This window comes from Chrysemys picta, chromosome 1, assembly GCF_011386835.1.
Source record: "Chrysemys picta bellii isolate R12L10 chromosome 1, ASM1138683v2, whole genome shotgun sequence".
Lineage (NCBI taxonomy): Eukaryota > Metazoa > Chordata > Testudines > Emydidae > Chrysemys > Chrysemys picta.
In genome coordinates, this window is record NC_088791.1 from 155,468,715 (window position 1) to 155,486,699 (window position 17,985).

Here is a 17,985-nt window from a genome sequence, read left to right on the forward strand (position 1 = left end):
AGAGCCGCAAGAATGACTAAGGGATTGGAAAATATGCCTTATAGTGTTAAACTCAGAAAGCTCAATCTGTTAAATTTAACAAAATGACAGTTAAGAGGTGACCTGATCAGTCTAAAAGTATCTAAATGCAGAACAAAAGATGGATAATAAAGAACTTTTTAGTCTAGTAGCCAAAGGTCTAAAGATCCAATGGTTGGAAGTTGAACCTAGACCTATTCAGAGTAGAAATAAAGTGCAAGTTTTTAACAGTGTGGATAATAAACCATTGGAATAACTTACAGGAAGTAGTGGATTCTCCATCAGTGGCAATTTTAAAATCTGTTTTTCAAACAAATATGCTTTAGTTCAACAACAGCTATTAGATTTGAAGCAATAATTAATTCAGGGAAGTCTATGGCCTGTGTTACAGAGGAGATCAGACTAGATGATCATAATGGTTCCTTCTGGCCTTATAATCTATGAGATAGTCTTCAATTAAGAATGCAATCTAATAGAAAACAAAGGGAGCAGACTCTCTCTCACACATTGAAGAAGATGCTCTGTAATAAGGTGACATCAGTTCACCTTTGGCCTATTTTGAATAGACAATAAATTGTAAGAGGGACATCAACAAAGGCTTCTTGCTTAATTTTATGGATTAAATAATTATTTAATGCTTTACACATTTATAGCACTGTATATTAAGTAACCTTCCTAACACAGTGAGGCAGGTAAACATCAGTATTATCTTCATTTAATAGATGGGCAAACTTAAGCAGAAAGTGTATTTTATTTTATTTTTATTTTGACTAGTTCGCTACTCCAAAGACAAGTCTAACTCAGATAGAAACAATACAGAGGACAACAATTGAATCTCAAGCATGTGCAGAAATATGGTCTGTGGAGGAAGTGTAGAGAGGGGTTTGCAAATAAAGTAGGTTTTTAAAGAGGATTTTGGAGGATGAGAGGGGCACTTAATCTGTTACAGTGCTGTATCAAAATGAGAGCAAGATTGTACACTTGACTGCAAGCAAATATGCAGTAATCCCGGCATATTACATAGATGTGTCATATATTGAAAAAGAGATAAGCCACCACTGTGGAAAATATCCAATTTTCATTGGTTTGTGACAATTCTGCCTTTATTAACATAGTAAAAATAAAATGGTTTGCATAATTGGGTAAAATAAAATGAAGATGCAATTGGAAAGGTTATTCCTATGACTATACAGAGAACCAAACCTCAGTATGTTTTCGCCAAAGGAAAAAACACTGCAATAATTTGAGAGCATTGTATGCTATTTCAAAACTGTTTTTCTTCAAAAAAGGAAAACCATGCAGTTCTCATTCAGGACTAGGTACATGCCAAATTAAAAAATCTTTTTGAGTTTACAGTGTGAGAAAGTGTATCTGGAAAATATTTTTAAATAGACACTTTTTAAAAAATATTCAGATAACTCAAAACTGGCTGAATGGATTGTTCTGAAATTTTCTCTCCCACCCAAGAAAAAAAGTCATTTCTGGATTCAGACTAAGTGCAAGAAATGTTGTGCCCAAAATATATTTTCCACAAATGATAAGTGTGCACTATGAATAGGTCAGTGGCAACTACATTGTGAACTGATCTACTCCTAGAAACCTAGGTGCTATGATGATATAAATAATAATAATAAGAGTCAGAATTCCTGTACTATGTGGCTAAAGCTATACAGATGGGAGTGTATGGAAAGGTCAGTGAGGAACTCAAAGTATTCAGCAATTTAAAAATCAATAAATATTTGTTGGAAAATAGCAGCCAAAAGAAAATGGAATTGGGATTAATACAAATCTGTGCAGGTGGTGTAAATCAGTACCTCAGGTAATTTTAGACTTGCCTGTGGATATTTCCACTTTCAAGACAATAGAGTGCTGCTGAGTTTTCGAAGCCATCTAGAAAAGCCATGCTCTTTAGGGCAATGTACGTGGCCCCTCACAGATCTGAACATTTCTATCCAAGTCTGTGAAAGAGACGAGCCGTCTCAACTGCTTCAGTCCCTTTTTTCTGCAGTTACCTGTGGACATAAGGATCTATTGCTCTATGCTTGGAGTATTTTGTTTGGTTTTTAGGCCAACCCTGTGTTGTTTTGTTTTAGTAATTTAGTTTTAATAGCTCAGGGTAGATGTTCATGATTAGGTTGGTTCTGAAGGACAACAGTTCCTGATGAGTAACTTTTCTCTTCTTTTTCTGAATACTAAGTGAACCAGACATCAGAGCAAAGAATTCAATCTGCTCTTCTCTCTAACTTTTGACAGCTTTTATGAGTGGGCGGAGGGAGGAGGCATTTGAAAGGCAGACATACCTCAGAGGATTGTAACTGATCTTGTGGCCTTAGCCACTCCTTGCTGAAACTCAAAATATCCATATTCTGTCATAATAGGGCACAATAAGGTGCCATTTATCTAGGGTTACCATACGTCCTCTTTTTCCCGGACATGTCCGGCTTTTCGGCACTCAAACCCCCGTCCGGGGGGAATTGCCAAAAAGCCGAACATGTCCGGAAAAATGCCGGCCAGGCACTTCCCCTCCCGCGGCGGCTCTGCTCCTCCCCCGACTCTTCGGCTCTGTTTAAGAGCCGAGCTGCCCGAGCGCTATGGGCTTCAGGCAGCCCCCTTGCCTCCGGACCCCAGCCGCCAGCCAGGCACTTCCCCTCCCGGGCTCCGGAGGCATGGGGGCTGCCTGAAGCCGGTAGCGCTGGGGCAGCTCGGCTCTTAAACAGAGCCGAAGAGTCAGGGGAGGAGCAGAGCCTCCGGCCGCGGCGGCTCTGCTCCTCCCCGACTCTTCGGCTCTGTTTAAGAGCTGAGCGCTACGGGCTTTGGGCAGCCCCCATACCTCCGGACCTTGTGCCGCCGGAGCCCGGGAGGGGAAGTGCCCGGCCGGGGGCGCAGGGTCCGGAGGCATGGGGGCTGCCCGAAGCCGGTAGCGCTTGGGCAGCCCGGCTCTTAAACAGAGCCGAAGAGTCAGGGGAGGAGCAGAGCCTCTGGCCGCGGCGGCTCTGCTCCTCCCCGACTCTTCGGCTCTGTTTAAGAGCTGAGTGCTATGGGCTTTGGGCAGCCCCCATACCTCCGGACCCTGCGCCGCCGGAGCCCAGGAGGGGAAGTGCCCGGCTGGGGGCACAGGGTCCGGAGGCATGGGGGCTGCCCAAAGCCCAGGCGCTACCGGCTTCACGGTTTGCTGGGCAGCCTCCAGACCCTGCGCCCCCAGCTGGGTGCTTCCCCTCCCGGGCTCCAGCTGCGCTGGGGAAGCGTTGGCCGGGGGCGCAGGGTCTGGGGGTTGCCCGGCAAACCGTGAAGCTGGTAGCGCTCGGGCAGCCCTTTCTGTGTGGCTGGGAGTGGGAGGGAGGAGGGGGCGGAGTTAGGGCGGGGAAGGGGTGGAGTTGGGGCGGGGCTGGGGGTGGGGAAATGGGCGGGGCAGGGCCCGTGGAGGGTCCTCTTTTTTTTATTTGTTAGATATGGTAACTCTACATTTATCTCCAGTGTTTTGATGATAATTGAGCTAATGTAATATAGAGAATACTGGTTGCATCCTCAGTGAAGACTAATGTCTTTAGTATATGTGAGGCAGAAGGTCTTAAAATAAAAATCTTTTAAGCCGGGACATTGAGAATGAATTAATGTTTATATAGCACTTTAGGATTTTCGGGTGCAAGACATTAGAGAAGAGGGCATGTAGCTCTTTTTAAATAGAGGTGCCAAGACTGATCCTGGGAATTAGACTAGTGAGCCTTACTTCATTGCCAGCAAAACAAACAAACACCTAGATGATCAGAACATGATCAAGACTAACCACTGTGACTTCTGCTAAGGAAAATTATGCTTCATTAATCTATTAAATCCTTTAAATATGTCTTTTGTGAAGGTGGATAAAACAGAACCAGCTGACATAATTCATCTGCATTTCCAAAAACCCTGGGACAAAGTCCTTCTCAAGAGGCTATTAGGCAGCCAAGGCCTTGATTTAGCGAAGCATGGCATGTGTTTAAATCTATGCATGTGCTTAGTTTAACTGCTTTGCTGGAAAAGAATGGACTCAAATGTGTGTTTAACATTAAGTATCTGCTTTAAATGGGCCAAAATTACAGGGTGAGAGGCAAAATATTGGATCAGAAATTAAAGCAGAGACTATGAATAAATTGTTAATTTTTACCATACCAAGAGATGAACAGGGGTGTCACAAGGATTGCTACTAAGATTAGTGTTTATAATATATTTATTAATGATCTGGAAAAGTGGGTGAACAATCAGATGGCAAAATTTGCAGAGGATACAAAAGTATTTAGGGCAGTGAAGACCAGAGAAAACTGAGGAACTTCAGCGAAACCTAACAAAGCTAGGTTAATCGACAGCACAACAGCTGATGAGAGTCATTATTGACAAATGCAAGGTAATACATTTAATAAAGTAAGGTGAATGAGTAATTCAAATTATTCCTTCCAATGTGTAATCTGTGGGAAGATACTTGGGTTTCATTTTGTGCACAGCTCAATGAAGTTCTCTGTCAGTGTGCAGTAGCATTCAAAACTGCAAATAAAATGTTAGGATGGATAGAGAATAGGATGAAAAATAATATAGGTATATTATAATATAATATTGAATATATTAGAATAACATTATATACACCAATAGTGTACCCTCACCTTGAATACTGTGTTCAGTTCTGTTCACCCTATCTCAAAAAAAGTTATCACAAAAGAGATTGAAAAGGACGGGACTATTTACTTTAGAGAGGAGTAAGAAGGGATATAATAAAGGTACACATAATAATGAATGGCATAAAGAAGGTAGACCAGGGGTTTCTGACCCACTTTCTCCTAATACAAGAGCAAGGGCATGTTCAGTGAAAATGAAACAGAAATCTCAGCCTGTCTCCCTGACATTTCCTTGTGGGTGTCCATAGTTGTCAGCGCAAGTTCAGCATGCCTAAAACACAGCTCTGTTTTCCCCCTCAAGCTTCCTCCCATCTCCTTTCTCAATCAATGTGGACAACAGCACTATCTTGCCTGTCATTCAGGCCCATAACCTGAGCATCTTCTACACACACAACTGCAAAGCTACCTCATTATCCTTCTTCAGATCCCTCCTCCAACTTTCCTTTTTATGATGCCTACAAAAAAACTTGACAATGGTTAGGCCGCTGGTGTGTTGAGATCACTGGTGCGCATCCTGACCAGTATTGTCTCATTGTTTCCTTGTACTCCATCATCAGTAAGTCCGTATCCATCTGTTGTGTCAAGTCTTATACTTCAGATTGTAAGCTCTTTGGTGCAGGGACAATCTTTGTTTTGTGTTTGCACAGTGAGCACAGTGGAATCCTGATCCATAAGTCGGGCTTCTAGGCGCTACAGCAGGGGTCGGCAACGTTTGGCACACGGCTCGCCAGGATAAGCACGCGGCAGGTTCGGCCGATCGCGGCCCCCACTAGCCGCGGTTCGCCGTCCCGCGCCAATGGGCGCGGCGGGAAGCGGTGCGGGCAAGGGATGTGCTGGCCACGGCTTCCCGCCGCCCCCATTGGCCCGGGACGGCAAACCGCGGCCAGGGGGGGCCGCGATCAGCCGAACCTGCCGCGTCAGCAGGTAAATAAACTGGCCTGGCCTGCCAGGGTGCTTACCCTGGCGAGCCACGTGCCAAACGTTGCCAACCCCTGCGCTACAGCAATATAAATAATAATAAAGGAAATATTTCATACAATATACAATTAGCCTGTGGAATTCATAGCCTCAGGTAAGCATTGAGGCCAAGATCTTAGCAAGAGTAAGAAAAAAGTGTATATTTATATGAATGATAAGACTCTGCAGTTATATTAGTAAGAATTAAGGAAACATCCAGAAGTTTGGAAGGGATAGAAAACCTCAGTCTTTAGGATAGAAACTGACCACAGCTGATATGAGTTAGGAAGAAATGTCCCTGTCATGGGGTCCACTCGCTGCAGGTGTCACTGCCTCCTGGCAGTTATGGGGATTAGCTCTGCCAGGCCAGTGCCCTTCTCTGGCGGTGTCTCCCCTGTCATCCTCTTGTTCCAGAAAACACAGCCTTCTTTTTTTGTGATTCTGCCCTCTTGTCTGGTCACTCAGTTTCCCCTCTTTTGGGGTATAGTCCGTCAAAGTCTCTGTCACTCCCACAGCGACCCAGACACTCTTCTGGTTCACTGTCCTGCCAGTGCCACTTCCTCAGTGGCAGGTAAGGGAACCCGAGCCTGTCCTCTCCTCCGGATTCCAGCCCAGGAACCCTACAACACACAGCCAATGTCTCTGTAGTCCCCAACCTTACTGCTTATCTCTGGGCTGCTTCCTACCCCGCATGCCACAAGCTCTCTTCTTTACCCGGCTCTCTTCAGGGTACACCCTTCCCTCCGGGCCAGGCCTCCAGGGTCCTATGCTTTCCCCAGGTTCCTTCCTTCCCTCTCTACTAAACAGAGTGTGACTGCAAACTTCTTTCTGGCTGCCAGCTTCCTGGGTTTATGCTAGCCCAGCCCCCCTCAGCTCAGGTGAGCTTCCTCCTAATGAGGGTTTTCTTCCCACTCTTCATTTCCCCCAGTTTACAGCCTAATTGGTTGATTGGGCCTACTTGAGTCCTCTCAGAGCCAGTGTGAAGACTACACCCCATCACAGTCCCTATGAGCATGTTAGCCCATAACTCCCTCCCTACTGCAGGGTTTCTTGTACCTTGCTCTGAAGCATGGAGCTGGTTGGAACATCTTCACCAAAATGTTCTGTTTTGTTGAAGATGTATTGTTTTTGGGAGATCCAGTTCTAGGCCCTGCTCTGCCTGAAGTGGTGTGAGCTGGGATGAAAAGTGCTGCTCTGAATCAGGTAAAGCAGGGGCTTGAACCTGGGTCTCCCACATCCTGGATGAGCACCCTAACTGCCAGGCAAAAGAAAGAAAGAGAGAGACAGATGTACACCCAACCCCTCTTTCCAAACACAGTTCTATTTGCACAAAAACATTCAAAAGGTTTTAATTTCATTCCACTGCCTAATGAAAACAAAACAAGCAGAACCTCAAAAGTTGCAGTGAAATGGAATTGTCATCCTCCAATCATTTCTCCTGAATCCTCCAATACTGGAGATTGGATTAGATCAGTGTTTTTCAAACTGCAGGTTGTGACCCACTTCTGGGTCACGTAATGGAAGGCACTGGGTCGCGGCGGTGCTGCCCGGCTAAGGCAGGCTAGTTCCTACCTGTTCTGACACCGCACTGCAGCCCGGAAATGGCCAGCAGGAGGTCTGGCTCCTAGGCAGGGAGGCAACGGGGCTCTAGGTGCTGCCCCTGCCCCAAGCACTGGCTCTGTATTCCCATTGGCCGGTTTCCGGCCAATGGGAGCTGAGGGGGTTGGAGCCTGCGGGCGAGAGCCATGCGGAGCAGCTTGCGTGCCTCCGCCTAGGAGACGGATCTGCTGCTGGCTGCTTCTGGGGCGCAGCATGGTCCACGGTGCCAGGATAGGCAGGAAGCTTACCTTAGCACCCCTGCTGTGCTGCTGACTGGGAGCCGCCCGAGGTAAGCCCATGCCCCAATCCTGCACCCCAATCCCCTGCCCTAGCCATGAGCCCCCTCAAACCTGAAGTCCTTTCCTGCACCCCAAACCCCTCATCCCTGGCCCCACCCCAGAGCCTGCACCCCCATCCCAGAGCCCTGACTCTCTCCTGCATCCCAACCCTCTGCCTTGAGCCCCCTCCCACACCCCAAACCCCTCATCCCTAGCTCCATTGGGTCGTGGGCATTAACAGTTTTCTTCATCTGGGTCACCAGAAAAAAGTTTAAAAACCACTGTTAGATGGATCATTGTTTGAGCCAATTTGGCAATTTTCATGTTCCTGTGCAGAAACTATTTTTTCCCCTTTAAAAGACACACTGCAGGAGTGAAATGTGTTTAATTAGGGGCAGAGCATTATGCAGATGAATTAATAGAGGAGGGAGGAGAAGGGAAGCCAGTGTTCTGACTTATCTAGATGACACACACTCCCCAACTGATGACTGGTACTCTCTGAAAAGCTCAAGTGGGATGGCAAATCCCAGGAGAGGTGAAGGGAACATAGTATCTCTACCCATGACTGTCCAGAGTTGGGCTACTGGCTAATAGAGCTGGGAATTGACAAATCAATTATTAAATGAACATGTGACATCTGTAAACGAGGCATGTCACTCCAGTCAATTTTTTTGCAAGCATTTGTATTATCTTATGAAGCCTGATGTTCTCCACTACTCCTTTATTATATATGATTGAAAAATTATTCTTGTATACTACAAAGTATCAAATTGTTGAAAAGCACTGCAACCAATGAGATCTAATGCCTCATCTATTCATCTGATTAAAATATGCTGGAAGATTATCTGTCCAGTGTTAGTGCCTAGTAACCTAATGCTGTCTAGGAGACACAAAGCTTTCTCTCTCCGTTTTTATGCCGAAGGTTATTTGTTATGCATATTTGCTAGGATTAGTGTTAAATTCCTCCAGTTGTATTTAGTAATGCCTGTGATTTCTTTTGTACGTTGTCACTGAAAATTAATCCTAACTAGCCTCTAATCTGCAGCTTTGATTTGCTTTGGCTTCTTACTGCACTTAAATATGTACTGTCCTTGTTTGGAGGGTCTTTAAGAAGTAGCTTGTTTTACTATTCACCTGGATTTTAAAGTGGTTACTCTTTTTTTTAAAAAGTCATAAATTATTGTAAGCTGCTGAAATGACTCTGTCTAATTAATTCTTCCTTCCCACTCCTATATACTCAGAAATGTGAGCACATAACCCCTTCCACTACTGCAATTGGCTGAAACCGTGGACCTGGACTGTGGGAGTTTGCCACTCTATTGCTCTAAGGTTGCCATCTATTTGGAGTTTTTTCTATATTGCTCCATTTATATTCTGCAAGTGCATTGTTATTAGGAAAATGGCATCTGTCTATTGGTTAAAGCGGGGCAGTGGGAGTCAGCACTCTAGGGTTCTAGTCCCCGCTCTGCCACTGATTTGCTATCACGCTTTTGGCAAACCACTTATCCTCTCTGGGCCCCAGTTTCCACTGCTGGGAAGTGGAGATGATAATCTCCCGATCAGAGATGTGGCGTGTGGCTTGATATCTGTTTGTGAAGTGCTCTGATGAGATGAGTTGCTATATAAGCACAGTGGTGGTGGTGGTAACAGTAGATTATTCTGTTGAGATTTTAAACTGGCCTTTTCCATGGTGCATGTGAGGTCATGCCGGTGGGGGCGGAGCAGCGAACTCTTCAAAATAGCTCCCTCTGTCCTGTGCAGCATGATATAAGACAAAACATGACCGGTTTTACATCTGTACTGGGCAGGATAGACCTTGAAAAAATAGGACTATCCAACTTAAAGCTGGATGAATGGCCTGCCTAGCCAGATTTATAAGTTTGCCCAGTGGCCTTTTCAGTGGGGGGGGGGGGGGGGGAGTCCTAACCCTCTTACTCTGAATAGTTGAGGAGGATTATCATGAGGAGATTTTGCGGGGGGGAATTCTTCTCCCAGACATTTTGCTATGGGAGAGGATGACATGGGCCAGTGAAATGAATCCCATTGGTTCAGCTTTTGAAATGCTGTAGTACTGAGTGATCTTTCTGGAAGCACAAGAAATTCTGCAGCAAGGATAAAATCTGAAAGTGCCATGGGAGAAAAGTACATATTGATGGATCTATTATGGTTCATTATTTAAAGAACTTTGTGCCAAAGGAGCTGGGTTAAAGTGTTCCAAACATATCTGATCCCCTCTCACGAAGTAGTCTGTCTTCTCTCCCCAAGATGAGCAAAATCTTAATAACCTTAGTAAAGAAGAAACACAAAAAGTTGAATGGTAGAATTCCGGTATCCTTTATTCCTCTACAACATAGATTTTATTAACTGCATTTAAAACCGGTGAGTATAAAGGTCCAGTAGAGAGCAGGTCTATGTTACCCACAGGCCCAGATACATGATGAATATTTTAATCAAACAGTGTGCGAGTGCCAACCAGATAGACTGGTGAATGGCTAACCGTTATTTATGATAAAATTTAAAAACAGAGATCTTCAGCCAGTGGTATAGCAGCTATTTCACAACAAGTAGTTCAGCCTTTGCTATTCCTTTGCTTCTTCCCTTTCTTCCTTGGCTTCCCCCCCCCCCCCCCCCCACCCCAAATGTGGCTGTTCGTTGTAGGAATTTAGGGGATGGAGGATCCCTTCCTCTTTTCCCTCTGCAACTGTCCTAGTAATCCCTTAATTGTTGAATGTAGAATGGTGACTGTGACGGGTTGGATCACAGAAACCCCCTTGGGAACTGCCAACTGATGTGCTGAGACTACTTCTAACCTGTTTTCCTTGCCAGCTTGGGACTCCAATGCCTTGCCTGGTTTGAGCCAGACACGCTAGCCTGCTGCAAACCCAGATCCAGGTCTGAACCACGTCCCCCAAAAGCTGCAGGCTTAACTGAAAACAGCTTAAGAAGTGTTCCTGTCTCCAGCATTCAGATGCCCAACTCCCAATGGGGTCCAAACCCCAAATAAATCCGTTTTACCCTGTATAAAGCTTATACAGGGTAAACTCATAAATTGTTTGCCCTCTGTAACACTGATAGAGAGAGATGCACCGCTGTTTGCCCCTACAGGTATTAATACATACTCTGGGTTAATTAATAAATAAAATGTGATTTTATTAAATATAAAAAGTAGGATTTAAGTGGTTCCAAGTAGTAACAGACAGAACAAAGTAAATTACCAAACAAAATAAAATAAAACATGTAAGTCTATGCCTAATACAGTAAGAATGTGATTACAGATGAAACCTCACCCTCAGAGATGTTCCAGTAAACTTCTTTTACAGACTAGCCTCTTTCTAGTCTGGGTCCAGCAATTGCTCACACCCCGGTGGTTACTGTCCTTTGTTCCAGTTTCTTTCAGGGATCCTTGGGGGTGGAGAGGCTATCTCTTGAGCGGGCTGAAGACAAAATGGAGGTGTCTCCCAGGGGTTTAAATAGACTTTCTCTTGTGGGTGGATACCCCTCCCTTCCCCTGTGTAAGTTTGGAGTTTTGGAGTCACATGAGCAAGTCACATATCCATGCATGACTCAGAACTTACAGGTAGAAGCCATTGTTCACATGCCACCTTGAACGTCCTCAGGTAGACTTCTTATGTGGATTGGAGTCTTCCAAGATCCATTGTCTGTTAAGTGTTTATTGATTGGGCACTTAACTTGCAAATTCCTTTCTAAAGAAGCTGACCAAATGCCTTACTAAGGCTACTTAAAATCAAACAAGTACACAGCCAATATTCATAACTTTGAGTACAAAAATGATACATGCATACAAATAGGATGAATATATTCAGTAGATCATAGGCCATGTAACATATCTCTGCAAAGGTTATCTAGCATAAAACATATTCCAGTTATGTCATATTTACTTTCATAAGCATATTTCCATAAAGCATTATGGGATGCAATGTCACAGTGACAATTCCCTTCTCTGCCACAGATTTCCTGAGTGACCTTGGGCAAGTCTGTTAGGCTGAGTCTACACTGCATCAAACCCTGGGTCTGGTCTTGACTTGGTCTTGAACCCTCCATCCCCACGGTGTCCTGGGATCCTAGGTCCGAGTCAGTCTGAGAGATTTGTTTGTAGATGGAAAGGGGGTTTGAGCTCAAGCCTGAATCTGAGCCTGGGCTTACATTGCAGTGTAGACATACCCATTATATCTCTGTGCCTCGGTCAGCTCTCTGTATAATGGGGATAATATCTACCTGTCTAGAGGGGTGTTGTGAGGTTAAAAATTAGGAGCTGCTTACCTCCTGTGGTAAGGGAGGGGCCATATGACCAGTTAAGATAGATTCTACCTCAGGTTTCTTGTATGACCTTGGGCACATTCATCTCTCTGGGCCTCAGTCCCCATAGGGTAGCTGTTATCCCAATGTTACCAATCTCACAGGAGTATTTTGACGATACATTTATTAATGTTTGTGAGGCACCATATCAAAACATACCTTGACACCAAAAACTCGGTCTCCACTCATTTCTAAATGCCAAAATTCCAAACAGCTGGCCCCCAGCCAGATGCCAAAACCTCCAGATTTCCCTCCATAACAAAAATAGGTCACATTTTGAAAATGGGAAATTTTGGGGAAAGCATAAATTGAAAAGCTTCCTCAAATTGCAATTTGTATTGAATTTAACATGAAAACGACAGAAGACGATATTGGAGGTACTGCACTAAATCAAATAAAGAACTTGCCCCTCTTCTTGAATTTAGCTGAAGCTGCCATCAATATGTTAGTGTGATGCAAAATTCAGTGCCGCTGTGCTGGAGAAATCTGTGGGTCCTGCAGAATTCAGGTCCTGAGCATTTAGGAAACTTGATTATTAGTTTTCAGTCATAGTCTTAGCTACTGAGCTTATTCTGGACAGTGCTAAAAAAAAACCTTTCATATTAGAGAATTGTTAATTAAGGCATTTAATGACCATGCGTCAATCCTTGCTCCATTGAAGTCAATGGAAGTTTTGCCATTGACTTCAATAGGAGCAGACTTCACCCCATATCTGAAAGTGTTGAGCAAATACTTTACATTGAACTCCTATAGATTGAGTGATGGATTCTGCTCAGTAACTCTCATCCATTGTACTCCATGCGCCTTCTGCTTTTTGGTAAACTTTTTACCAAATGTCTTTCTTGGACTTTGAATGACGAAGTGTAAGCCCCATCTCTTTGTTATATAGGCTGTCTAGGTGTTTATATTGCATCCATCACCATAGTGTGCCCCAGTATACTCATCTAAAGAAATGACAATATCTCAATACAAACATCACAACACAATGGCAGGATGTCTCAGTATGGTTATTCTGTGGCTCTACACTTTGTCCTCTCCCTCCCCTGCCCCTAAGACAGGCTACTAGAAGAGAATGGGAGGCATTTTCCCCTCTCTCTTCTTTCCTGTTCCCTATGCCTTCTTGGAACAACAAGAAGAAATCCTGGGAGCACCAGTTAATTTACTTTAAGTTCCCAGTGCCTCATTTGGTCTTCAGTATGGGGACATCTCTATGTTCATCTCTGCTTGCTCTTGAACAAATGTCTGGAAACCCTAGAACAGTGGTCTCCAACCTTTTTAGTGTGGCAGGTGCCTGACGACTAGCCGCTGAGGAGCGTGGCCGCTGGACAAGCAGCCGCCGAAATGCCGCCGAGAAGTAGTGTCATCAAGAGGCGTCGCCGCCGAAATGCTGCCAAAAATCAACGGCATTTCGGCAGCGACACTTCTTGACGTTGCTGCTTCTTGGCGGTATTTTGGTGGCTGCTTTTCCAGCGGCCAGTAGGTGGGCGCACATAGATGCCATGGCTGGCGCCATGGTGCCCGCAGGCACCGTGTTGGGGACCCCTGCCCTAGAACTATATGAAGTGCTCCTGAGAGTTGCAGGAAGTTCTGGAGCACAGGCTGGGTTATCCTGTGGTTACCGTGTTTCTACTAAGTTCTGCCTACTGTTGCATTGTATGGTAGACTGACATAGTTTCTCAAAGGATCTGATCCTGTGAACGCAAGTCCCATCCCACCCCACCTCACTTCAGTGGATTTGTTGATGGGTAGCAGGGCCAGCTCCAGCTTTTTTGCCATCCCAAGCGGCGAAGGGGGGGGGGAGCCACGATCAGCGGCACTTTGGCAGCTGCTCCACTGCGCCGCTTCATTCTTCGGCGGCAATTTGGCAGCCGGTCCTTCCCTCCGAGAGGGACTGAGGGACCCGCCGCCGAAGACCCAGACGTGCCACCCCCTTCCATGGGCCGCCCCAAGCACCAGCTTGCTGCGCTGGTGCCTGGAGCCAGCCCTGATGGGTAGGTAAACTCAATAGTAAGTGTTTTCAAGAACGAGCTCCAAAAAGTTTGGGACCATATTTTTCTCTGTTGTACCTTCATGGACTTCCATGGAGTTACATCAGGAATGAGCTTTTGTACACATTTAATTAATCATGTTTGTTACAGTTGTGTTTAGGGACTAACCAAGAGTGGGGCCCCATTGTGCAGTACTCACACAGAGTAGTTGACAGTCCCTATCCTGAGGAGCTTGCAATCTAAATATTTTAAATGGATGTTTATATAAATGGCGTTTTGGGTGCAAATATAGAGTGAAGCCAGTGGGAGTTTTGCCATTGACTTCAATATGGCCAGGATTTCACCAATCACATTATTCATACATTACTGCAAAAAATTATTTCAACAACTTGAATGAAAACTCATTTGGAGAATCACTTCCAAAGGATTTCAGAAAGGTTAGGATATCTGACTATTCTGCTCTGCTTTATTTCAGCTTTATAGAGATAACATAAATGCTGTGTTTTGACAAGAAAACATGTAGTATATGAAGTACCTGCTATACCTATATACTGTAAATTTCATTAATTATTTTATGAATGTGTGTGTTTGTATCTCCAAAGGGCTAACTGGAAAGATCATAAAAGCCATCCTTGATGGGGGTTTTGAAATCTCGGCTTTGCAGTTGGTAAGTATCCCCATGCATTTCATATGTTTCCATTTCCCATTTAACTGGATCTAGAGCAAAGTTGCATGATTGCCACTTTCTTTAATAAAAAAAAAATCTCAACATAGGAATGTGGACTGTCAAATTAAAGATGTATTGGGAAGAATGTTGGAAGCCTGGCACTTCTATGTACATCTGTGATGCAGAATGAGTCTCTGTCTTAAGATTTTATACTGCTGCCTCTCATCGTAGTATGTGAGTGCCTTCCACATAAAATCAACAGCAATTATAGAGTCCCTAGTGGACTTAATGGAGTCTCTGGTGCCTCTCCCTTTTTTAGCATCAGAACTGTTTGGGGGTATGTTTTTGTTTGTTTGTTTGTTTGATTGGGTGATATGATTGTTGCAGGGTTTTGGGGGAGGGTTGTTTTCATTTTGTGTTTTCATTTTTTTGAGGGGACAGTTATTTTTGTAGATGGGGTGACAAGGTTGTCAACATTAGGATTTTTTTCTTTTAAATTTATGGCTGGTGTATCACTAATGGGGGATCTTGGACAAGTCCAAGTCACTTTGCCTCTCCGTGCCTCAGTTTCTTCATCTGTAAAATGGCAGTAATGATTCTGACGTCTTTTATAGAGCACTTTGAGATCTACTCATGAAAGTGCTAAGTATTAATAATAATCTGCTTAGAGTTTTTTTTATATAACATTTAGTGTGAATTTAAGATAGGATTTTCAAAGTTGCCTAAGGGATTTTGAAAATCCCACCCTTAATACTCGTGAAAGCCTTTGAGACTGAAATCATCTATTTGGCCACAGAGCAGTTTCAACATGGGAAGAAGCAAAGCGAACGTTTCCCCCACATAACCCCCACTAATATGCTTCAATCCTGACCTGGAAGGACAGACTCCAGAGTTCAGAAGGTAGTTCAGCCTCCTTGGCCTATTTGCTTGCTCATTGAGACTCCATTAATGGAATCAATTAGTGCAAGCTGAGGTGCTGGGCTTTCTAATCAAATTTGGAATTTAGAGTACCGTTATGGTCAGAAAAGGAACTGTGTAAAAATGGTTTCATTGAACCCATCCTGCTCCTGATTTATCTTTAAGTGGCATCTGCCAACTTCATGGAGAAAATACAATATTTACTGCTTAGTTGTATGGGCTTGCTGGGTTATTGAAGAATGATCTCCAACCTATCTGCCCCATGCATCATCAGCAAAAGAATTCTTCAAAGCCTTCCTTCCTATCACAGGGGAAAACATCAAAATACATTTTGGGGTAAATAAAGAGTATGCTAAATGCTTGCTGGATTTTTCTTCGGAGACAGTTCGGCTAACATTTTCACCCTTTTCCTTTGCATAGTTCAACATGGAACGTGCGAATGTGGAAGAATTCTATGAGATTTACAAAGGTGTTGTAGCTGAATACACTGTAAGTATCAACTAGAAAAGAATCTACTAAAAAATAAGATAGCAATTAAGGAGAGGTGGTCACCTCTCTCTGTACTTAGGATTGTGACTAGAGTTCTATCAGGAGTCTGATTTTGAACACTCCCTGAGTTGGTCCAGAATGAACCAATCCATCTGAAATTCCTCATGTATACTCTGAGACAGGAGAATTTTTTGTGGGACAAGTGGAGGACCATTGGGCCATGATATTTATGAAATAGAACAGATTGGAAAAACAGAACTGAGCTATTTCACTTTAGTAGAGCTGGTGTAATGTCTAGTTTTATATTGTTGTTGAATGTACTATTTCAAAAGTGGTTTGGCCTAGAAACTCTGTATGTATTTATTCCTTTGTCCTCAGTGGGTCATGGGGTGTTTGAGTATTTCTATGATGGTTGGGTGGTTAATGTCATATGTAAGTTGATCTGTCTTTTGAATCTCTGTGAAATCGGTGTGGTCCAATAGGCATATTGTAACCTCAGTGGGGTCTGATGTCTGTGTACATTGTAATGCCTTTGAGCACGGGCACTGAAGGCTTCCTGGGTGCCTGTGGACCAATGGGAATATAATAAGGTGACTTTGTATTTCTGCAACACCCTCCCTCTGAGGATTTCAGGGAACTGTGCAAACAGTAATGAAAAGAGACTTACAATGTCCCCGTGAAGTATGTAAGTTATATGGATTGAGGTACCAGCACTCCAAAGGGATCTGGCCATTTGACTTTTATGCCTCAGGGAGTGCTACTGCTGTTAAAAGTCAGATTATCACTTCAGTCTCTGAATCTAAGTGCTTAAGTGACTTTCACCAGTTCACTGGTGAGACTCTCTTTAAATCATCATCAGCAAACATATTTCTTGAATGGTTCACCCTTAGCTCTGAAGTTTATTATAGTTGGCATTATGGAGGGATGATTGCTGGATGTCCATGTCACAACCAACTCTTTCTTCAGCAGTTAAGGTTTGACTCTGGTACCGAGTATTGAGAATATTTGCAAGAAAATGAGCTGGCGATAGTGCTTGTCCCATTCGTTTTTTTAATGCTTGTAATTTAACTCTGTCATTGCATATTTCTCTTTTTAAGATCTCACTCAGTTCCTTCTAAATTTCAACAGAGTCAGCAATAAAACAGCTATTTCCCTGCAGTTTGTTCAAGGCTACCGAAATAGGCTTCAGGGTACTCAGCATGTGTTCAATGTTTCTCTTAAGCCCAATGTTGAGAACTTTGGCTGTGATAGTGCTATCTATTTGTTCACGATTTTGTTCACAAAATGTCATCAGATTAGGCCAGTTCTTGATCTAGTGCTCAAAACAGTTCACTACTGAGTTCCATCGCACGTCTTGTGGGAGAGTTAGCTTGGTTCCTCCCGCTTTTTTCAGGGCAGCTGCTGCAAAGTGATTGTTACGGAAGAATTTTGCAATTTCAACAACATTAGCCTTTATTTCTGGAACACTGAAATCTTTGGCTCGGAGGTGCATCAAATGAGCACTGCAACCATATATTATTAGCTTGGGACTCTCTTCTAAATTATTTCTTCTCATCTTAGATACATTTGCAATATTGTTTGTGACCAAGCTGCATTCTAGACATTTGAATTTTTTTTCACAGTTTATTATAGCTTTTACTGCTACTTGTAAGTATTCTGCTGTGTGTGCATTTCCTGGTGTATCAATTGTTTCTGTAAGGAAGACATTCCCTTCTTCTGTTGTCTCACAAGCACATACAACAGGATCAGTGTGGACATTGCTCCACCCATCAAGACTCAGGTTAACAATTTCACCCTCTAGACCTTTTACACACTGCTCAATTTCTCTTTCAGACACTTTATCCAGCAATTTGCCTGTGACATCTGCTCTGTTGGGTGGACTGCATCCTGGTCTTAATGACTGAACCATGTTAATGAAGTGTGGGTTCTCAATCATACAGAAAGGAGAATTTGTTGCATAAACAAACTGGGAAAATTTTCATCAATTACCTCTTTTTATAATCTCCTGGTTCTTATTACAAACTTATCTATGGTTGTTTTTGGATGATGGAGATTTTTTTTCTTTTTGCTACAGGTGATATACTGTGACTATGTGACATACATGATGT

The 17,985-nt window shown here is 43.6% G+C and overlaps 1 protein-coding gene across 3 annotated transcripts in view; it reads left to right on the plus strand.

Annotated features, from left to right (window-relative positions):
- The window catches only part of NME7 (NME/NM23 family member 7), a 200,517-nt gene that overhangs the window by 94,685 nt on the left and 87,847 nt on the right, over positions 1–17,985 (plus strand). For all 3 annotated transcript variants that reach the window (XM_042852905.2, XM_065587289.1, XM_024099605.3), the window contains 2 exons: positions 14,406–14,470; positions 15,809–15,877. In XM_042852905.2, coding sequence (XP_042708839.1) covers positions 14,406–14,470; positions 15,809–15,877 — 134 coding nt within the window. The remainder of the gene's footprint in view (positions 1–14,405; positions 14,471–15,808; positions 15,878–17,985) is intronic.